Raw genomic sequence first — 24283 nt, 5'->3', positions numbered from 1 at the left:
TTCCAATCACAACCTGTCATAACTGATAAAACTAATTCCACGTTTTTAAAAATACCACTTCTTTCCACAGCACACAGTTAATTTCCTCATATTTTCAAATTCTTCACTTAAAACTAAAGTGGCATCAGGTGGATTTTTAAAAACAGAAGTTGAAATATTTACTTACCCACCAGCATCTCAAAAAGGAAAACACCCACAGACCACCAATCACATTCTCGCCCATAGTAACCATCACCCCCTTGTGATTTGAGAACCTCGGGTGAAATATAATCAGGTGTTCCAACTGCTGTATCACAATGCACCATGCCTGTCTGGGTAGAGAGCAGAGACCAAGAAAAACAGTTGTATGTAAAACCATAGACACATAAATGCAACTAACTCATTTAATATTATATACACAGTGGCTACAAATTGCTACCAATAGAGCTTCATTGCTGATATAGCTTTAGGAGGACAGGAGGTAAATGTATCATGAAATGCTTAGAAGTGTCAGGATTACAGGAAATCAAGGGTAACTTTTCAACTCTAAAATACAGGAGCCTTCATCACTGAAAGAAGTAAAAAGTGGTACACTGCATGGGAATTCCATGCAAATCAACACCTTTTGTTACTTTTTCTTACACTACTGATTAGTTAGGAGGGCGGTTACAAGGAAGTACAAAACGCGATCTTAAGGCACTAACCTGGAGAAAAGAACTAGAAGCTTTGGTATTTTCAAAGGAACCGGCAGTATTTAAGATTACAAAGAGCCTAGTTTGGAGGCTGGATAAAAATGGTTCTTATTATTAAGAAAAAAAAAATGGGGGAAATAGATCTAATGTTTAAATTAAAAGATCTTAACAGTTTGAAAGCTATACCACCAAGCTGCATATTTAGAAATACAGAGCTGTGGCATGAAGGTTATTTGACAAAATGGTAAAAACACCATTATCTGTGTTTAGTTTTGGTGTGTAATAAGATACTCCCTATCTGATGTCTTTTTGACAAGGATAAGAACTATCATAAATACAAGTACGTGAGTGTGTGTTGTAGCATATACATGTGTGTATGTTTGTATATGTGTGTGGGCTGTAAAATTAAATCAGTATAACAATATAACACTAAATAATACTCATTCACCTTTAGCTCTGTCCAAACTTGCTAAGATTTTATAGATGAATTTAAATGCCCTCCATTTCCTTTACCTGCCCAGTGAAAAGTATGTCACCCACGCTGCTCATAAGGAAGCTACATAAATTCCCCCATACTAAGTATTATGACTTTTCTTTGGGAAAAGGAAGTTCCATGTATTTTATAAATATGACTTATGTAAATGTATTTAATAGCAATAAAATGTTAATCATAGGAAATTAATTTCAAAAACAATCTTTTCATTCCTCATATTAGCAACAATTCAATCATTTTACTTTCCCAAGAATATAGCAAATAGAGCATAAAAGCCATTTTAGTTTGAATACAAATAAAATAAAAGTTCTGAAAATAATGGGGCAAATTATGAGGGTGATAATTTGTATGGATCAGTACTTAGGATAAAAGATGAAAAAATCAGTACCTGACTTCAAAATGCAGAGCATAAAATCAATTTTTATCATGGACTATCCTAAACTTCTACTAGAGGAAACATTAAGAGGTTTATTTATTTATTTATTTATTTATTTATTCATTCATTCATTCATTCATTCATTTATTCATTTTCTATTTGAGAGAGAGAGAGAGAGAAAGAGGGAGAGAATCCCAAGTAGGCCCTGCACTATCAGCCCGGGTGGAACCTGAGGCAGGGCTCAATTCCACAAACTGTGAGATCATGACCTCAGCCAAAATCAAAAGTTGGCCACCCAACCGAATCACTCAGGTGCCCCAGAAATTAGACTTAAAAAAAAATTAGTTAGCATTCAAAGGTTTAGAGGAAGGAGAGGAAAGGGTAAGATACAAACGTAACTGGCATAAAGTTAGGCTGTAAAGGCTTGGATAAGTCAGGCTTGAAAGGAGAGCCCATGACATGACAGCTAGGGCAGAAAAAGAGCAAAAGTAAAGAAACAAGCATGACGTCATATAAAGCACATTCAAGAAACACAGTGAAGTCCCAATCAGCTAACAGTAAAGCTTCACAACAACGAAGACAGGAAAGGTAAGATGGAGACCAAGTTTAATAATCAGTTGCAGAATACTTTCACAGGACTGAAGAACTGAGTTAATAGCACCCTGCTTTTGGAAAAATATTCCAACCATAGTTTCTGACCAGCATATTGGAGGTTGAAATTTTTTTAAAAAAACATTTAGGAAAGATATTTTAAAATTATCTCCTGGAGAAGTTCTCTGTTCTGTTCCAGTTCCAGTTCTGTATGAGTACAGAATCCACATTTATGACAAGTCTCTTAACGTATTCTAAAGAAATACAGGAAGGACAAACCAGAAACTAAAAAGACCTGGTTTACCTACGGGGTGGTGGGTGAGAGAACAGGGTGGAAAGAAGGAAGTATGGGAGTGGGGTAGTAGGAGTAAGGAGGCAGGGATCCTTCTCTGAGCATGCAATTGTACAGTTTTAATCTTAAAACCAGGGAAATGTTTCACACATCTTAAAAACTATAAATAAACAATTAATATCAACCAGGATGTGTGTGAGGGAGGTACACTAAATGGAATACATATAGTAAGAAACGAACCTGTTTTGTAAATTAACAACATAACCACAATAAATGGGGTAAGGATAAAAGAAATGACCTAAGTAACTTTGGAAAACAGTATCTTTAACATATACTATAAGGCTAAACACAAAAGGAACTGCACAAAAAATAATACATTCTAATTAATAAATCTGTTTGTCACAGAGGTAGGAATTGGTAATTCTGAAATAATTTTAAGTGTATCCTAGAGGTGAACAAGTAGGTAAATATAGTGTAGACAATGAGAGCCAGGTTTCTCATTGACTGAAAAAGCAATTATCAAACAGAAAGGAGGAGGATGCGAAAGAACCCTGCGGTGTAGGACAAGAATCAGAATTATCAGTATGAACTCAGAACTTTTAGTAGCCTATATATACAGACCCATAAGTACAGAATTAAATACGAATGTGTGTGCATGTTTAGCACATATAGTCTATTTGGTATACACGTGTCTGCTGACCAGGCCTAGAAATAATGACACTCCAGGGGCAAGAAGCACATCGAGCACCCAAATACTGATTTCTAAACACCATTCTTTTTGTTGTTAAGTTTTATTTATTTATTTTGAGAGACAGAGAGCGTGGGGTAGAGGAGGGGCAGAGAAGGAGAAAGAGAGAATCGCCAGCAGGGTTTGTACTGCCAGCAGAGAGCCCGACATGGGGCTCGAACCCACGAACCGCGAGATCGTGACCTGAGCCGAAACCAAGAGTCAGACACTCAATCAACTGACTGAGCCACCCAGGTGCCCCTCTAAATCCCATTCTTGAATAAAAGAAATCTGAGCTTCTTAGAGAAGCAGCTGATTCCAGAGCTGGGACAGAGGAAATACAAGACAAGTCTTCGACTTACACTGCCAAAAAAGAAGAAAATGCTCCAAAAAGGAGGTGTGTCCAAAGGACATAGGAGTAACCTGAGGAGCTTTTGCAAGATAAGAAAACTCTGGAGTTTCAAGGTATGAGTAGGAATCTGCCAAGTAAACTGTATTCAACATCATATATGAAGGCCAGGAATCGTGAAATTATTGATTTCATGGCATAAAAAACAACTAAATGTGATATAAGACCCCTGAACCATAAGGTACAAAAGGTCAAATGATAGAGAATGAGGGTGAAAAGTGGAAGGTATCATGTCATCATAAGAAGCTTTGTACGATGGGGCGCGTGGGTGGCTCAATCAGTTAAGCGTCCGACTTCGGCTCAGGTCATAATCTCACAGTTTGAGTTCAAGCCCCGCGTTGGGCTCTGTGCTGACAGCTCGGAGCTCAGAGCCTGCTTCAGATTCTATGTCTTCTTCTCTCTCTGCCCCTCCCCAATTTGTTCTCTATGTCTCTCAAAAAATAAATAAACGTAAAAAAAAAAAATTTTTTTTTTAAAGAGAAAGAAAGAAAGAAAGAAAGAAAGAAAGAAAGAAAGAAAGAGAGAAAGAAGCTTCATAGGACAAGCTAAGGAGTTTGAACTTTATTCAGTCGATGACAGAAATCTAAGCAGGAGAGCAACAAAAACAGGTATGTATTTTCAAAAACTTCCTCAAAAATACTTTAAATAGATCAGATTAAATGGCTGCTAAAATATATCTTGCGTTTTATAATGGATAAAATATCATAAATGGGGAGATTTACTAAAAACACAAAATCAGTCCATCACAAATCATGAGGTTGGTCCAGGAAACTATTCTTAAATGCTTGCTGTAATGGGGCACCTGGGTGGCTCAGTCGGTTGAGCATCTGACTCGGTTTCAGCTCAGGTCATGATCTAATGTTTCTTGGGTTCGGGCCCTGCATCAGGCTCTGTGCTGACAGCAGGGAGCCTACATGGGAATCTCTGCCTTCCTCTCTCTCTCCCAGTCCCTTCCCCACTCACATGCTATCTCTCTCAAAAATAAATAGACATTTATGGGGCGCCTGCGCTCAGTCGGTTGAGCGTCTGACTTCGGCTCAGGTCATGATCTTGCTGGGTTTGTGGGTTCGAGGCCCGCGTCAAGCTCTGTGCTGACACTTCAGAGCCTGGAGCCTCCTTCAGATTCTGTGTCTTCTCCTCTCTCTGCCCTTCCCATGCTCATGCCGTCTCTCAATAATAAATAAACGTTAAAAAAAAACCCAGACATTTAAAAAATAATAATAAATGCTTCCTGTGAAAGTGGGAAAACTTGTAAATGGAGTTCTTAATTATCAGACACATTAAGGCCTCAGCTTGACTGCTACATAGGCAGGAGTCTATTTGCTTCATTTTAATAATTAAAAATAAGTACTTGCACCAGGAACTCCTTTCTCAAATAGGCACATCCCCTGCCTCATAACCTTCTTGGGCTAGCGGAAAGTCCTACTTCTTCTTGTGTTCTATCTAAAAACAGCCCAACTGGTTTAGAAGCCCATCTCCGTTCGCACTACACAGTGCTCCAGGCACAAAAAGCTGCCTGTTATTCCAGTTATCTCCTGGGGTACCAATTATTACTTTCATTTGGGCTCTGGTTACAAAGCTGCATAGCTTTTGAATGGTCTGTCCCGACCTCGTCCAAAAACCTGTTCTTCTTCATGTATAATTTTGCAGAAAATAGGGTTTTTTCAGAAACCCAAGTAGAAACACCTCCATTTTTAAAAACTGATGTCATTTCTAGAAGGGTTATGAACAGTAACAATTTGCCAATTAGCTTTTAAAGAAGTATAGCCTCAATTTAATCAAATAGTATACACTAGAATATTCAGGGTTATAATTTTACATTATTTCTAGGTAATTTAAAACACTAATGTAAAACGTGCCTTAAAAGTTGGTAAAGTGGCTATGAAGTGCCTAATGACGAGCAAAGGAGAAACTCAATTTACCCAACACAGCAAGTAATTCCAATAGCCGTACTTCTCGGCTATCATGGAGATACACCTAGATATAAATATACTACACTGGGGCATTCACGTACATCTACATATTTTTTCCAGAGAGAAAAAGAATAACAGCATCAAAAAAACCCTGTATTAACCACAATTTATTAATGAGCAAACTTAATGAGATATACCATTACTCTTAATGAACTGTGACAGTAACAAATTAGTCTAGTCCTTGTATAATTTTTAGTTGTATTTTATTTTTGCATTTATCCATGGCATATTGTTTCATATGATGCCAGAAGAGCTAAAAAATAATTTGAGAATTTCGGTCAATATTGTAGTAAAGGGTTGGCAAACTTTCCTTTAAAGGGCCAATAAATATTTTAGATTTTGTGGCCACACAGGATCTCTATCTACTACCTTCTCTCTCTCTTTTTTTTTTTTTAAACGATCTTTTAAAACTGGACAAACCGTTTTTAGTACAAGACAGGCCACAGGCCAGACCTGACCCACACCCCAGGGTGCTGATACTATCCACAGACAAGCAGATGAAAGAGAATGAAGCCAGGAGCACCTCTAACAGCTTTGAGGCCATAATGAGAATCAAACAGAGGCAGATAAAGTGATGAACTTGAAATATGCAACAGCACTATTTACATTAACAGCTAAAATAACAAGATTATGAATTCTTTGTACTACAGTTTTTAATAAAAAACTCCTTTGTTCTTCAACATACATAGTTGTTCTCATCATTATTATCACTTGAGGCATGGAAGTTTGGGGTAAAACAAACAACATTTTTAAACTTCAATATTTAAAAAATACCTATTTCACTACATGGAAAATAAGAATTTCTGTTCGAAAGACACAAACGGGTAGCTGACCGGAAGATCTGTGGAATCACTATCGAGATTACATAAGGAATTCTTCACTTCAACAAGTTGCTTTTAAAAGGGTCAAAAGACACACACAAGTAATTCAAGAGATAAACGACTGGCAATTACGTGAAGAAAAGTCTGCTATCATTAGTTATGAAAGAAATGCAATTTCTTTTTTAAGCTACTACCTTACACCCATGGAACTGGTAAGAGTTAGAGAGTGAGTAATAGGAAGGGGGAGTGACGCCACGGAGACAGGGTCGCTAATGCACTACCAGCAGGGGCTGTGACAATCACAGCCATTCCAGAGGTCAGGTAGTTCGTACTTTACGTATCCTCTGAGTCAGCAGTCCCACCTCTAGGCATGTATTAGAGGAAACCCTTGTCAGAATACACATGGGCCACACCTAAAGATGTTCAGCATCTAAGTTTAACTAGGTTCAACATGGCACTGTTGGTGGCAGGGGAATGGACGTGGCCTAGGAATCCAACATAAGGGGGAATAAGTGAAATTAACAGATAGACCCTACGGAATACTAAGAAGCAATGAGCTAATTTACATATATTAGAAAAGATATAAAACAGTGTTGAGCGAAGAAAGTTTAAAAAAATGACATTCATGCCATGATACCATTTATACATATGTACATCATATCGATAGCGTGCAAGAACTTATAGTAAACACATGACACTGGTTGTTTATCAGGGAGAGAGAGAATAAGACTGAAACAGAAAGGGGGAAAACATTATAAACTAAAAACAAGATGAAGCCTTTCTGTTGACTACTAACAATAAGCGATGAACCAAGGATTATAATTAGCTCAGCTATATGTACCTGACTTAAAAAATAGTACATAATTATATAAACCACATTTTATTTTGTCTTATTAAGAAACAATTTAAGATATTTAAATTGCTAAATTTAGTATTCACTTACGTGCTTGTAAGATTATGCTATAAATACCATATTCTGTCCTGTTTCTCACACTCTATATACCCCTCTTTCCTTAGTCATTTTTATTTTTACTACCCTAAGGTAGTAAAGGTTTAGCATCCTATTAGAAATTATTTTATACTTTATTTTCATTGAAGATAATTTTTACTATTAACCATTTCATACCACAGGAGGGAGCTCTGGGGACAAATGCTCCATCTATTAAACACGGACTCATGAATGCAGAACACGGACACAAGGACAAAATCCAGGAAGGAGACCAAAGGAGAAAGGAATGTTAAGTATTAGTTGAGTAGACAGGACGTACAAACCTAGATACGTGAAAATGGCCTGTGAAACACAGCACAAATTCTAAATAAGTAAGAACATTAGGAAAGTGATCCATCAGGTTAGGATTGTAAGGAAGACTTTCTAAATGAGGTAAAATCTGAGCTGAGCTTGGAACATTACAGATCGCTGATGGGGGCAGTAGGATCGACAGGAGTGAATGCCACGCAGGTGGCATGAGGAAGAGGCAAAGAGAAGGAAAATCAGCTTACTTCTCAACAAGTATCTTTATAAGATATTCTTTTTTTCTTTGATAAAGTATTGTGGTTATGAAATATGAACAGCGATATAGGCATACTGGAAGGTTATAAACACCATACAGAAGATGGCATCCAGTCCACTGTCCGTTTACATTAACATTTAGAAAGTCTGATGGATGTAAGTCACCCCCCAAGATCCAATAGGGAAACTAAAAAACGAACAGGAATTACACGGTACACTTATAGAGAAAAAGAGATAAATTTTACAACAGGAATAAAATCAACATAATCGGCTATGACGTTAACACTACTGAATCTATTGATCAAAATGTGAATTGTTTACCAGGTAAAGTACACAACAGATGATGCTCCCAAATTTATTCAATGTGGTTGACGCAGACAGGGTTAGCAGGTGATAGGATCATAAACTTCTTACCTTAGCTTTTTTTTTTTTAAAGGAAAAATACAGAAATAATAATGGTGATGGAAAAACCCATGTACCTTAATTTATATTTTGTGTCTTATTTCTTCACCTGGATCATTTTACACATGCAGTGGTTTCGATTGGTAGCAACTGTTTATCAACATTCTATGAGGAAGATGCCTCAAGTTATTTGCATTCTTATTTCTCTTATATTCACCAAATCCAATGCTACATAATTATAAATAAAGCACTCTGTAACAAGATGATCAGTTAAAAAAAGTTTTGTTTCAGTCACTACACAGTTAGCAAAACTAAATTTATCTTTGCTCAAAAAAAATAAAGATTTGAAGTTTCTTTTATTTTTGTTTTTAAAAAGTAGCATTTTTGGGGGAGCCTGGTGGCTCAGTCAGTTCAGCGTCTGACTTTGTTTCAGGTCATAATCTCACGGTCCGTGAGTTCAAGCCCCATGTCGGGCTCTGTGCTGACAGCTCAGAGCCTGGAGCCTGCTTCGGATTCTGTGTCTCCCCCTCTCTCTGCTGCTCCCCAGCTCATGCTCTCTCTCTCTCTCTCTCTCTCTCTCTCTCAAAAATAAATAAAGATTAAAAAAACTGTTTTTTAAAGTAGCATTTTTTTACTTGCTGATTACTTACTTCATCCATCTTCATACATGTGCCAAAATCTGCTAACTTGAGATGTCCATGTTTATCCAAGAGCATGTTGTCAGGCTTTACATCTCTGTGAATGAGACCCATGGAGTGTATGGCATCCAGAGCAAGAACGACTTCAGCAGTATAAAATTTGGCCCACTTTTCAGGTACATCGTAGTTACTCATAAGGTTTACAAGATCTCCACCAGGCATGTACTCCATTACCATGTACAGATACTTATCATCTTGAAAAGCACAAAAGAGCTGGAAAACAAAACGGGAAGGAAAAACATTTTTTTAGAAAAAAGAAAACCAAAAGCTTAATAGGAACAAAACCCAAAAGTATCATTACTGCTGAAAAAGGCAAATTATTTTACAAGCAAGAGAGTTTAATTTTATGAAATCTTTGATTTTAGATTTGGACATCTTTAATGGAAAAGGAAGTATCAGACAAAACTTTGTATATGGTTATCTTCCTCATGCTTATTGACAAGAAATACATAAATGAGTCATTTTCCCTCTTAGAGAATACAAAAATCTATTTAAATAGAAATATTTTAAAAGAGGGGCGCCTGGGTGGCTCAGTCGGGCAAGCGTCCGCCTTGGGCTCAGGTCACGATCTTGCAATCCATGAGTTCGGGCCCTGCATCAAGCTCTGTGCTGACGCAGAGCCTGGAGCCTGCCTCAGACTCACTCTCACTCTCTGTCCCTCCCTTGCTCATGCTCTCTCTCGCAAAAATAAACAAACATTAAAAAAAAGAAAAGAAATATTTTTAAAAGAGAAACAGTAAAAATGAGGAACATACAAGGTAAAAAAAAAAAAAAAAAAAACCCCAAAGAATTCATAATTAAAAAAAACAGCTTTCCGAAAACAAAACAAGTTACTGCACCTAATTCACAGAGAAGAAAGCTGAGGAGATAGAGACAGTTGAGAAAAACCTTTGAGGTACCACATTCGATGGACAGAAGAAGAGGGAGTAAGCACCACACCACTGGAAAAGAGCGAGTCCCTGGTAGCCACAGTTAATAAAACAGGGCCTTCTCCTCTCCTATTCTCCACGATTTGCTCCTAAGCAGCATATGGCAGGTGCTACCAGCACCTAGACTAGAGCAGTGGCAGTGGGACCAGAGATATTACACCTAGCTAGGTTGCTACTGACCCCCCCAGAGAGACAGGAATCACAAATTCAGAAGAAAAGTTATCTGTATATTCCACCCACGTCCCACCCCCCCCCCCAGAAGCAAGCAACGCAAACAGAAAAGGTTTCCATAAATAGGGAAAAACTAGAACCGAAGCAATGAACTCATGCTCAAAGTAAAGAAAAAGAATTCCTAGAAATCAATCATTTCAAACAAACAAACAACGTAATGGGAAAATGAGGAGACTTAAGCACGCATAAGAAGATACTCACATAAGAAGATATTCAAAGACGAAAAGGCATGAAATTTCATTAAAGAAAGGTAAATTTAAATCACTGTGAAACAAACACCGCTTCACAAGCACAAAAATGATCAACTTTTAAAAGTGACAATACCAAGTGCTGGCAAGGACAAAGGGAACTTAGAAACTAAACCTCTATAACCACATTGAAAAAAAAAGCTATTACCACCTACTAAGATAGACTACAGGTACCCCAAAACGCCACTCCTAGGAATAAACGCAGCAGAATTAAGTACAAGAACATTTACAGGGCACCTGGGTGGCTCAGTTGGTTAAGCGTCCGACTTCGGGTCAGGTCATGATCTCACGGTTCGTGAGTTCAGGCCCCGCGTCGGGCTCTGTGCTGACAGCTCAGAGCCTGGAGCCTGCTTCTGATTCCGTGTCTCCCTCCCCTCAGCTCCTCCCCTGCTCACACTCTGTCTCTCTCTCAAAAATAAATAAAGATTAAAAAAAAGAAATTAAAAAGAAGAAACATTTACACTACTTGTAACAAATAAAATGTTGAAATATACCAATAAATTATGATATATACATGCAATGGAATAAAACACAGCAATGAAATTAATAAACTGTAGCAATCTAGATTAGATAAGTCTTTCCAACATAATGCTGAACAAAAAAGCTAGATACAAAAGAGGTATTCAGCGATTTCACTTATATAAAGTTCAAAAAACAGGAAAACTAAAGATCATGGGTGCTTGTTTAGGTGATACACGAGAAGGAAAAGCAAGGAAATGATTACTAATAAAGTCAGAAGAGTGGTTATTTTCGGGGGAACACACGGAGGTAGTGATTAGGAAAGAGTGCAAGAGAACTTCTGGAATTCTGGCAATGTTTATTTTTTGACCTGAGTAGTAAATACTTGGGTGTTGCTTTGTGATAAATCCTGTTGTTTGTTTTATATATTTCTCGGTGTATGTCACAAATAAAATCTTTTTTTTTTTTTTTTTTTTTTAAAGTATGACATGGGGCACCTGGGTGGTTTAGCCGGTTAAGCGTACAACTTTGGCTCACAGTTCCTGGGTTCGAATCCCACATCAGGCTCTGTTCTGACAGCTCGGAGCCTGGAGCCTGCTTCAGATTCTATGTCTCCCTCCCTCCCCCTGCTTGTGCTCTTTCTCCCAAAAATAAACATGAAGAAAAAAATTTTTAAGACAAAAAAAAAATATTTTAAAGTATGACAAAATTAAAGCAGGACTCAAAAGGAAATTTATAACTTCAAATGCATTTATAGGTATTTCTCCTTATCCTTTCACTATCCAATAATCACACAGGTCTCTGCACTGTAAAGTAAGGACAATAAAAATTAGGCAGATAAAGAAACTAGAAAAGAACAATATACATCTAAAGAAAACTGGAGCTATGGAATTTTTTTAAAGCAGTAAATACTTACAAAAAAAAAAAACAAAGTAAGGGTGTTATTTTGTAAATAAAACAAAAAAAACATGTTAAGACTAAAAAATGTACATATACTCTATTCAATACAAAAGTGGAAAAGAAGACGGATACCGTCACAGAAAATATAAACTGACAAGAGGTAAATAAAAACCTGAATTAGTCAAAAATCACATGAGAAAAATAAAAAGGATGATAAAAGATCTAGTTGGGAAGAAGGAAAGGAGGGTTGAGTACAGAAAAAACATCCGAGTTTTAGGACAGCAAGCGCTCTCTCAGAAGAAAGGGAGAAAAGATTGGGTAGGAGAGCAAAAAGTCTTTCAAGAATTCTTGTAATTTTTTAGTACTTCAAAATTAAAAGATTAAAATTAGCTATGGAAAAATGTTAAAATTTTCTAAACATATGTAAGACCAAAACCAAAGAATGCTTCCAGATGGCTTATCAGGCAAGCAAGAAAAGCCATTTACCAACAGCGAATTAATTAAGTTGTGTTCCATTGCATCAGCAGAAGAAATGTGTCCAGCGGAAATCAACTCGACGCTATCAGTCTTTCAACAACAGTTGCTCAAGGAGTTGAGGACACTGGGGGCAATATCAGTAGTCAGTTAAAAAACAAGGTAAATGATTTTGAGTGGTTTTTCTCAGCTCTTGGTGAGTCAACAGATGTTGCTGACACTATGCAGTTATTACCATTTATTGGAGGAGTGAGTGCCAAATATGAAGTAAAGAATTAGCCTCTATAAACAGTCTGCATAGGTCAACTACAGGCAAAAATATTTTCGAAGGAGCTGAGAAAACACTAATTCAGTACAAACTGAAGTAGGTGTGTTAACAAAAGATGGTGGTAAAAATATATGTGGAGCAGAAAAGGTTTTCACTGGACAAATTTACAAAGCTTGTGAAAATGTATGACATTTAAGTCTGGAGTCAGTCTCTGTAATACTGATCTTATATAAGAACTCAGTGGAAAATACATTTGAATCTCATGTCATAAATGAACACTATTAATGGTTGTTATTTGCTCTTTGTGGACTTAACCATCTTCATCTGTTTTTGTCAGAAATAGAAGATGTGTATCCTGACTCACTTTCCATACAGCAGTTCAATCAACGGCTTAGCACTGGTAAAGTTTTACTGCAATGATCTGAGCTTAGAGCTGAAACTGAAATTTTTCTCATCAAGACCATCCTCAACTACTATTACTGAACACTCAATAGCATGGAAATTAGCCTTAGCTGCAGCCTTAATAATGTTTCGTAATTAATACAACCTAAAATGACAAGGTAAAATAGGGCTTATCTACAAAACTTAAACTTTTGATGACAGCTAACACCAAGCCCCTTTTTATACTTCCCATTGCTGTCAAAATCAAAACAAGAAGTGAGCTCTCCACTCAAGTGCACAAATTTGCAAGGGATGTATTTTCTGAGCTCAAACTACAGTCTCACAGTTCCAACAGGATTTTTTTTTTCTTTTTGCTGTTTCATGTTTCAAAATCCATTTAAACTCTGTAATTGAGAAGCTTCTACCCAATCTGCAGTTGGAAGTAACTAACCTGCAGTGTGATGACATTGTTACAATGTAAATATCAAGATAAGAATTCAACAGAATTCTATCAACATCTTCCAAGTGATAAATATGCTCAATCAGAATACTCTGCTCGACGTCAACATCAAGTCATAAATAAGGTATTGGTATATACTCGTAACAAGTGATGAAAATGGCACTTTACCTCTGTAGTCTTTCCCTAAAAACTCATAACCTGAATCTAAATAATGAGAAAAACATCAAATTCTAATAGAAGACTATACACATATCCTACGGTATTAACTGATAAGTAATCCTTAAAGTTGTAATGGTCATCAAAAACAAGGAAGTCTGAGAAATTCCCATAGCCAAGAGGAGCCTAAGAAGATACGATAACTAAATGTAGTAACGTACTATCTTGGATGGGATCCTGGAACAGAAAAAGAGCACAGGTAAAAATGAAGAAAATCTGAACCAATTATGGACTTCGGTTAATATAATGTATCAATACTGGTTCATTATTTGTAACAAATGTACAAAACTATGATGTTAATAGAGGAGACATTACGGGGTGGGAGGGTGGTGGTATTATGAGAGCTCTCTACCATCTCCTCAAGTTTTTCTATAAATGTAAAACTTTTTAAAAATAAATCCTATTAATAAATAAAAAATAAACCATATGCTGTTGGATAATAGTATCTGGCAGTACCTACCTGTGTGAAAAGGTATTTTCTAATAAAATATGTAAAATATCTTATTACACATTAGCATTAATAGAACATCTACAAACATTGACTGTGAACCCCAATTCAACAAAATGTTATTGCCCCAGAAAATAAATTCACTCTTCTCCTTAACAGACTTGTATTTTAAAAAATTGTACTTTTTATCACATTTTGAATTTCATCAACAATGTGTACAAATGTGTTTTCTCATTATATAAACTATCAACGTAAAATCTTTGATTTGTGGCCATCTTGGGCCACAAAGTTTAAAATATGTACTAACTGCCCCTTTACAAAAAAAAAAAAAATTGCCAATTTCTGGTGTGACTGAACCATGGTAAGACTGGCCATGGTTGGTAACTGTTGAGGCTGACTGAACAGTACACAGGGATTCAATATACCTTCTTTCTACTTTGGGATACATTCGAAATTTATCATAATAAATTTTAAAAGCTAAAATATTTGTCATTAAATATACTGAAAATTTTTGCTTAAAGATTTGCAAGCAAGGGGCACCTGGGTGACTCAGTCCATTAAGTGTCCAACTTCAGCTCAGGTCATGATCTCGCAGTCAGTGAGTTCAAGCCCCACATCAGGCTCTGTGCTGACAGCTCAGAGCCTGGAGCCTGCTTCAGATTCCGTGTCTCCCTCTCTCCCTGCCCCTCCCCCACCACTCAAAAATAAACATTAAAAAAAAAAAAAAAAAGATTTGTAAGTAAGTTCAATTCAGCCTCAGGGAATGAAGAGTTTCTATTTTATATAAACTGTACCAAAGCTCAGAAAAAAGTGGTATGTTCCTCAACTGTTTATTAGGGTAGTCTCACCATGATACAAAAACCAATCAAGAAAGCCCATGTGTTTTTTTTGTTTATTTCTATGAATATAATTTATTGTCAAACTGGCTTACATACAACAACCAGTGCTCATCCTGCCCTCCTCAATGCCCATCACCCATTAAAAAAAAAACTTTGAATTAAATCAAAGGTCAAATGTCACTTATACACACAGACAAACAGTTCCTTAAAATATTAGTAAATCAAATTCAGTACTCTATTCAGAATACAAAATTATAGCAAGTGGCATTTTCTTTACATTTTATATTACCTTAAAAAAAATTTAGTGTACTATAGTAACAGATTAAACAAAAAAAACATCTTGAAAGCAGCTAAAGAAAACGTTTTTAAATACTTCAACATTATTCCTGATTAAAAAGTACTTGGTAAGCTAAGCACAAATAGACCAAATCCTTTACTAGCTTACTCAGAAAGCTTCAACAAACATCAGACTTAATCATTAAGTTTAAAATAATAAAAAAGATAAGGATAAAAATTTCTACTAATTCAACACTATACTGAAAGACTGAACCAATGTTATTTTTTTGGCACTTTATAACGTCTACATTTTTAAAAACCAATTTTCTTATGCCTGAGTTTCTTCTGAACATATCTGATGGCAAACAGTTTACTGAAAACCAAACTGTATACAGAGAGATATACTATCCTGTTATGGGAGGGCTTAATATTCCAAAATAATCCAAAGAACCAAAAATATCTATCAATTAAAGCAATGCAAGAAATAACTGTAGTGTATTTTTTTAACAGAACGAAAGGCTAATTCTAACTTCATAGAAAAAAATGATTAAGAACTGCCACAAAAATATTATAAAAGGAAATCAATGAGAAGACGTGCCCTACCAGATACAACAATGTGATTTTAGTGCAGGAACAAATAACAAACCAAAATAACAGAACAGAGTCAAAAGAAATTCATGTGTATATGGTAATTTAGTCAATGATATAAAGGACATTTCATTTATTTCATGGGAAAAAAGGCATTTCTACAAATGGTATTGGGCGTGGCTGCCCATTTGTGAAAATCTCACACATAAAACAAAATAAATTCCCGGTGACTCAGAAATAGACTCCCACTCCTCTCAAAATTAAAATATAAAAAGTTAGGGGCGTCTGGGTGGCTCAGCTGGTTAAGCTTCCGACTTCAGCTCAGGTCATGATCTCACAGTTGGTGGGTCCGAGCCTCGTGCTGGGCTCTCTGCTGACAGCTCAGAGCCTGGAGCCTGCTTCAGACTCTGGGTCCCCCTGTCTCTCTGCCCTTCTCCCACTTGTACTCTTTCTCTCTCCCTCGCAAAAATAAATAAACAGTAAAAATAAATTTTTTAATAAAATCAAATATAAAAATTTAAAGAAAGTATAAAGGAATATTTTTATAAATTAAAGATGGGGAAGGTATTCCCCAGCAAAAATCAAAATACAGAATGCATAGATGTGACTACATTTATGTTTAAAGATTCAATAAGCAACAGACAAGTAATAGTCCAAGAGAATATATTTCCAACATATATAACAAAGAATCATTATACAGGGTCCATTACCATTCTAATAAATCACTTTTATTTTTTTTTAACGTTTTTTTTTATTTTATTTTTGAGAGAGACAGAGACAGAGTATGAGTGGGGGAAGGGCAGAGAGAGAGAGAAGAAGACAGAATCCGAAGCAGGCTCCAGGCTCCGAGCTGTCAGCACAGAGCTCAACACGGGGCTCGAACCCATGAACCACGAGATCATGACCTGAGACAAAGTCGGGTGCTTAACACTTAACCAACTGAGCCACCCAGGCACCCCATAAATCGATTTTAAAACAGCGAAACGACACAGAAAAATGGGATAAGCGATAAAGGAATACAAATTACTAACAAGCATATGGAATATCTTGAACCTCATAATTAACCAAGGAAATGCAGCTTAACACAATAACATCTTTTTTTCTTGAGGATATGACTAATACAAATTTTAAATAACTACAATTTCCAGTACTGGCTAAAACGCAGTGAAATAAAAATGTTAAATAATTAGAGTAATATAAACTCATACAAACCTTTTTTTACACAGTAATTTGGCACCATCTATCAAAGTGTCAAATGTGCACACCATATGACCTAGCAAATCCAATGCCAGGGATCGAGTCTAAAGAAATGTTCATCCATGTATTAAAAGATGGAGGTATAAGCATGATTAATTCCACATCAAGGACAGAAAATGTACAAGATTGGTCTGGAACTTCCCACAATATCAGATAGCAAGCTATCAAAGACGGCTAAGTTTACAGCAAAAGGACTCAGGAACTGGGGTGTCTGGGTGGCTCAGTCGGTTGCACGTCTAACTTGAGCTCAGGTCGTGATTTTGCGGTTCTTCAGTTTGAGCCCCACATTGCGGTCTATGCTGGACAGCTCAGAGGCTGGAGCCTACTTTGGATTCTTTGTCTCCCTCTCTCTCTCTGCCCTTCCCGACTTGTGCTCTATCTCTGTATCTCTCTCAAAAATAAACACTAAAAAAGAATTTTTTTTTAATAAAGAAAAGAAAGGAAAAAAGAGGGGAGGGGAGGGGGGGGAGGGAAGAGGAGAGGAGGGGAGGGGAGGGGCGAAGGGGAAGGGGAAGGGGAAGGGGAAGGGGAAGGGGAAGGGGAAGGGGAAGGGAAGAGATGGAAAGGGATGGAAAGGGATGGAAAGGGATGGAAAGGGATGGAAAAGGACTCAGGAACCAACCTGAACAGGATATCATTTGCCAAAGGTGTCAAACTTTGAGCATCAAAAAGATAGTCAAAGGACTGAAACATCAAACAGGTTTTAAGACTGAGTTCAAACTGATACATCACCCCCAAAATTGTTCACCTTTAGAGAATAAAAGGAAACTAATCCTTTATTTTGAAAACTGGTAAATGTAAGGAAAAAAATAAAGGATTTATCCTGTCCTTCCTGTCCTTCTCTACCCAGAAATTATACTAGTAGGTAAGCAAATAGTAAATGGGGGAATATTTTTCTTTATAGAACTATTCCAGTCAATATAGTAAAAAAAGAACGACTAGGAGGGTAAAAAAAAGGCATGACTGAATTGGAGCACCACCATTCTGAAACCCTTAATCAATTAACGGACCTAGGCATTAAGCACATGTAGCTGGTAAAATAACAGAGAGAAACCAGACATTAGCCTAACAGAAAAAAAAAACACTACCCATGAAGTTGCCCTGCCACCCTCTCCAAAATCATACCTGATTCTGATCCTCTATATCCAATTACCAACTTACAAAGTTAAACTACACAAAGACAAAAGCAGCAAAATCCAGGTTTCTTCCACAAATAAACTGATGACACAAAAGAGGAGGAGGGAAACCCTAGATTGAGAAACTTTAAAAGAGATACCTAAACTTAAATTTCAAAAAGCTAAAAGTAAACTGAAGTATTTAAGGGTACACACCTACTTAGCTGTATAAAACTATAAAGAAAAATAAGGAAGTGTTCACCATAAACATATGGACATTAGAAAAACAGGCAAAGAACACAGTAAACTGTACATAAGAGATGGCATTAAAAAGTCTTCTATATCAGCAAAGGAGTAAGTTTTTTACAATACGCCAATATTCCTCTATTAAATTCAAATCACACTAAGAATACATAATAAGAAATAGAGATGGGCCAAAAATACACGGTGTATCATAATTTATATAAGAAAAATTCCTAAAGCCCTTTCCAACAAGAGTATAGTAACAAAGTATGGGGACCGTCATACAATTAAATATTGAATAGTCATGAAAAAATAAGCACTGAGATGTGGGAAATAATCTGCTAAAATCGATTACAGTATATGCTATGACCCATTCATTTTACTGCAAGGTGGGTTCCTAACAGAAATGTGTGAACATATGTACCAAAATCCACATGAAAGAGCTCGTAACAGCACTATTCACAACAGACAAAAAGTAAAAACAACCAAAGTGTCCATTAACTGATGAGTGAATAAAATGTGGGATATCCACACAATTGATGATTATTCAGCCATAAAAAGAAACGGAGGGCTGACACATGCTATTCATGAATGAACATTAAAAACATTATGCTAAGTGAAAGAAGATATCACAAAAGACCACATACTGTATAATCTCATTTATACGAAACACCCAAAATAGGCAAATCACAGACCTAGAAAGCAGATTAGTGGTTGCCAGGAGTTAAGAGTCAGGGTGGATTGGGGAAAAACTGCCAATTGTTTCAGGGTTTCTTTCTGAGATACAAAAGTGTTCTATAAATGTACTGAAACTCTGTAAATATATTGAAAATCACTGAATAATAAAATTAAATCAATAAACAGAAATAAGTCAGTCATTTTTACAAGTTTTCACACAAAATCACACATTTCAAACATATAATGGTGCATGGAATATCCTTCATCGTAGAGATAAACAAATGAAAGCCAGACTTATGTTACTTTTTCAATTGTACAATGTTTCACTACTGACTGGCGTCCACAGACCCATTAACTCTTTATCTCAATGAACATTTTATAAGGGTCCGCTTAGCAAAATTAAAGATCAGAACTAGAAACGGCAATGATTCTGTTACTATGAAAGCAATTTAAAGGTAACAGTGGAATAATTTATTACCATCATTCCTTAAGTAAATTATTATGATATACGATTTGCTACAAAAATTTTAGTTTTAGGTACACATATAAGAATTTCTATTCACTAGCTACAATAACAGAAATTAAGTGGAGAGAAAGCACTGAAGCTCAACACCGTTAAAAAAGCAATAGTAATGAGCTTTTAAATGACATCGTCATTCATGTGGCAAAATTCTTTACCCGCAAATTGCCTTCCACAAGCAAGGTATCAAACTCCCAAATCATTTAGCAAGCATTCTGAACATGCATTTGTACATACCTAATCTTACTCGTGATACTCGTTCAAAATGGTTGCAGAATTAGATATTAATATAAAAACATCTTTAGAGAAGCAAAGCTAATAAGGGATAAAATTGAAAAGGAGGCAAAATACAATTATAAATTCCTCACTTCACAAACAAGAGGCTGACTCAGGAAGCACAATGCTGTCGTACACAGCAGGTAATATATAAAGGACTCTGGGAGGATTTTCAAGATTTTTATTGTAGGAAGTTTTGGGTTTTTTTGAGACAGGCTGGTTCTTGTTCCTATTATGTAAATCGTGAGAAAGTGTAGGCAGGGAATGACGGCACACTGGTAACCGATCTAATTGTTCATAAAGGAATTTCTAAAAAGTTGCAAATAATACTTGATTTCACACACCAATTTAAGAATTACATGTCATGTCTATATGACATACTATTTAGGAACATTAAACAAGCATATCAAATCAGATCTTATTAAAAATGACAGCACTGTTACTATAGGAATGAGATACAGGACTTTCAACATACAAAATCACATCTCCTGGATAATAAGCACTTACAAAAAAAGGAAATGAACTTAGAAAAGTTTGTAGGCTTACCTGAACCACCCAGGGACTGTTGGCAAAGGCCATAATATCTCTCTCTTCCCAGAAAAAAGCAGAATCTGATCTTTTTATCATTTCAAACTTACTAAGAAGCTTCATAGCATAAACCTTCTGTGATGCCTTATGACGAACCTATAGATTTTTTAAAAACACAAAAATAATTTTATGAGAGAAAGGTGAACAGATCATACTATTATTCTATTATTAAAGACTTTCAAAGAAAAAAATGGGGAAGAATTCAGATAAAAGGAGTATAATTCACCAGAAAGGCATAAAAATTCTAAATATGTATGCATCTAATAAATAAGCTTTGAAATTCAGGAACCAAAAACTGACGGAACTAAAGAAAGAAACAGACAAATCCATAACTTAGGTTGGAAATTTTAACATCCCCTCTCAATATTCGATATAATAAGTAAACAAAATATCACTGTGGATATAAAGAAATTCACCCCAGAATGAACACTGCTTAATCAAAAGTCACGATTACAAAGGTTTTTGTATTAAGTTACATCACTTCTCATTTTAAAATATTTTAAAATTTGAAGAATCTTGACATATTTTAATTTTACATAAAAAGAATCCTATATGCAAAGGGTCAAATTTACGATGAGGGCCACACATTATATCTATCTTCTATATTAAATTACTAAACTGGAAACACAATTCCTTCTTTTTGAGAGTGTTAGGACATTTATAGAATGCTGAAAATAAACACATGTGAAAGCGATATGAAAACATGGGCGGTGGGCAGGGGATTAGGGCACAAAGGATCCTCGTCTGAAAACCAGAAATCCCTCCCACAGCAGATAGACCAGATTTTTAATTGATTTGTATCAGATTAGCAAACTATCTCAAAGCAAATTCCAACAACGCTGTTAAATGTTGCTTTAAAAAAAAATGTTTACAATATTATTAGAGGAGCGTGGGCAACCTGGGTGGCTTAATCGGTGAAGCGTCCAACTCTTGATTTGGGCTCAGGTCATGATCCCGCATTTGGTGGGATCGAGCCCCACATGTTGGGCTCTGAGCTGACAGTGTGGAGCCTGCTTGGGATTCTCTCTCTCCCTCTCTCTCTCTCTCTGACCCTCCCACACTCGCTGTCTCTCAAAAATAGGCAAATTAACATTTAAAAAATAAAATAAAAGATTATTAGAAAGAGATTGCTAAGGTACTCCTTCTATATTTATGTCACTCTTCAAATCTTCATTTATTCTAAGAACAAATCAGATTTTGAATGCTTCCTAACTTCATTAGAAAAAGTAATCCATTAAACATTAAGGGTCACGCAATCACTTTATACCATGGTATTACTTATGCTGGACTCGTACCGTGACAAGAGTTTTAAAAATTTTGTAAAGCAAAGCTATGACCAGAAACTAAAACCTCTTTGTCAGCTGATAGAAAATAGTTAAATATTTTTAATGTTTTATACTGAACCAAAACAAACCAGGAACAAAAGACCATTCATCCAAATACACAAAAATTTATACGACATAGGTATAATTCTCTGAAGATGAGAAACAGACTTATTCACTTTACTTTCGCCGATTCTTTATGAAAACTATTCCCTCTCTGTGCTTCCACAGCACTTACAACAATCTAGTTACGTGTCTGCTTCATAAACTCCTTTAGTCAGAGTATAAACTTTCATTTGCGGGGCTGCCTGGTGGTTGGCAAAATGCTGAATATGCAATTCAGCAAACTCAACAAAATTATATCTATTTCTATATGAAAGCTTTACATTTTCAAAAAATTTTTAAGTGTTTGTTTATTTTTGAGAGAGGGAGAGAGAGAGACAGGGCAGGAGTGGGGGAGGGGCAGAGAAAGACGGAAACTGAGAATCCGAAGCAGGCTCCAGGCTCTGAGCTGTCAGCAGAGCCCAGTGCGGGGCTCGAACTCGCAAACTGCGAGATCACGACCTGAGCCGAAGTCGGCCGCTCAACCGACTGAGCCACCCAGGCTATCCCTGAAAGCTATAAAATTTTTAATAAATAAAAACTATTTTGCTTAGATGCTCTAGTTAATGAGGCCTGAGTTTCATTTAAATTACTGTGATAGAACACTTCACTGGCTCGTAACACAAGAGTCAGGAACCACCGGCTTGTAGCCTTTGACTTCATCTATAGAACAAACATTAAGAGGCAATAGTTGTATTTATGCCAAACAGCTATCTCATACTTTGAAAATTCATTAGCACTAGTATGACAGCGAACTACAATAAAGCGCTGTTACTTTAGGAAAGCTGCTTTCCACTGATCTTCCTTCTGAGGATGTCTCTTTCTGAAAGATTCTATTATAATCTCCCTCAGCATCTCTGTACACTCCCCTTTGTTCCTTCTCTTTTCAATATGGATGGATAAACAGTCAGATATAGTAGCCATTCATTACCACACTGTACAGAGTACTGCTTAAAAGCATGGATTTAGATGTCAACAAACCTTTGCAAAAATCCTAACTATTTGTGAACTATGTGGCCAACTTACTTAACCCCTCTAAGTTTCAATGACTTCATCTACGTAAGAATCTCACGGAACTGTTGCAAAGACAAAATGAGATTATGAACGGAAATACTTATTAGCACATAGAATATACTCTATAAAAATGTTAGCTAACACTACCATGTTCACTCTATTATGAACCTTTACCTGACAGACAAAAAAGTTGCTCTTATTCCAATGTTTCTATTTGTTAGAGAAATGATGTTTATATTCCTCATTTTTAATTTCAAAAGTACACAAGTACAAAAGCACTATCTAAATGATTCTCGCTCTCATGCACTTCCCCCCCTTTCTCTCTCTACATAATATAAAACACACTAAAAACAGGTGAAAGAGTGAACACTGGTTTTATCTCAACTGATAGAATTCTAGGTGACTTCTATACTCTTATATTTGCTTATTTGTATCTTCTACAGCAAATATGTACTTCTTAAAAAAAAACTTTTAGGTAGATGAAACATTCCTAAATGTACTAGAGACAAGACATGTTTGGAAAATCCTGAAATGGACCTAGATCTCATGGAACATTTGCGACAAAAACTTTCAAAAGTCATTCTGTTTTGTTGTTTTTAAAATTTGTTTTATGTTTATTCATTTTTGAGAGACAGAGCATAAGTGGGGGAGAGGTAGAAAGAGAGAGGGAGACACAGAATCTGAAGCAGGCTCCAAGCTGTCAGTACAGAGCCCAACATGGGTCTCGGACCCACGAACCGTGAGATCATGACCTGAGCTGAAGTCAGACGCTTAACCAACTGAGCCACCCAGGTGCCCCTCAAAAGTCATTCTTAACAAAATGCCTCATTTGAGGTTTTCAAATTGATTTTTTTTTTTTTTTTTTTTTTAGCGTTTATTTGTTATTGAGAGACAGAGAGAGACAGAACATGAGCAAGGGAGGGGTAGAGAGATAGGGAGACGCAGAATCTGAAGCAGCTCCAGACTCTGAGCTGTCGGCACAGAGCCTGATGTGGGGCTCGAACTCACAAACCGCGAGATCATGACCTGAGCTGAAGTCGGTCGCTTAACCGACTGAGCCACTCAGGTGCCCCACAAATTGATTTTTAATATAAAAAAATTACAACTGGGGCTCCTGGGTGGCTCAGTCAGTTAAGTGTTCAACTCTTGGTTTTGGCGAAGGTCATGATCTCGCAGTACATGGGTTCAAGCCCCACATCAGGCTCTGTACAGACAGTGCAAAGCTTGCCTGGGATTCTCTCTCCCTCAAAGTAAATAATAAACTTTAAAAATCTATGTATCAAAAATTACACTAGATTATTTTAATAAGACAATCCAGTTTGACAGACCTGGAGCAGTTAGTTTGTGTTGCTAAGGTTTCCACTAAAAATGCAAAAAGAGCGTCTTCATGCTTTTGTCTGGTCTGGTTGTGGCAGCCAAGACTGAATGAGGGAATACAGGAATCACAAAAACATGGAGGGAAGGAGATAATTCTTGCCAACTCAGAAA

At 36.5% G+C, this 24283-nt stretch overlaps 1 protein-coding gene across 3 annotated transcripts in view; it reads right to left on the bottom strand.

Moving 5' to 3' along the window:
* Nucleotides 1-24283, bottom strand: part of ROCK2 (Rho associated coiled-coil containing protein kinase 2) — a 133604-nt gene that overhangs the window by 42339 nt on the left and 66982 nt on the right. For all 3 annotated transcript variants that reach the window (XM_042933665.1, XM_042933664.1, XM_042933666.1), the window contains exons 4-6: nucleotides 20316-20453; nucleotides 8916-9176; nucleotides 167-311 (exon numbers count right to left, since the gene is read on the bottom strand). In XM_042933665.1, coding sequence (XP_042789599.1) covers nucleotides 167-311; nucleotides 8916-9176; nucleotides 20316-20453 — 544 coding nt within the window. The remainder of the gene's footprint in view (nucleotides 1-166; nucleotides 312-8915; nucleotides 9177-20315; nucleotides 20454-24283) is intronic.

Source organism: Panthera leo, chromosome A3, assembly GCF_018350215.1.
Source record: "Panthera leo isolate Ple1 chromosome A3, P.leo_Ple1_pat1.1, whole genome shotgun sequence".
In the NCBI taxonomy this organism is placed as follows: domain Eukaryota; kingdom Metazoa; phylum Chordata; class Mammalia; order Carnivora; family Felidae; genus Panthera; species Panthera leo.
This window is presented reverse-complemented; position numbering and strand designations above follow the sequence as displayed.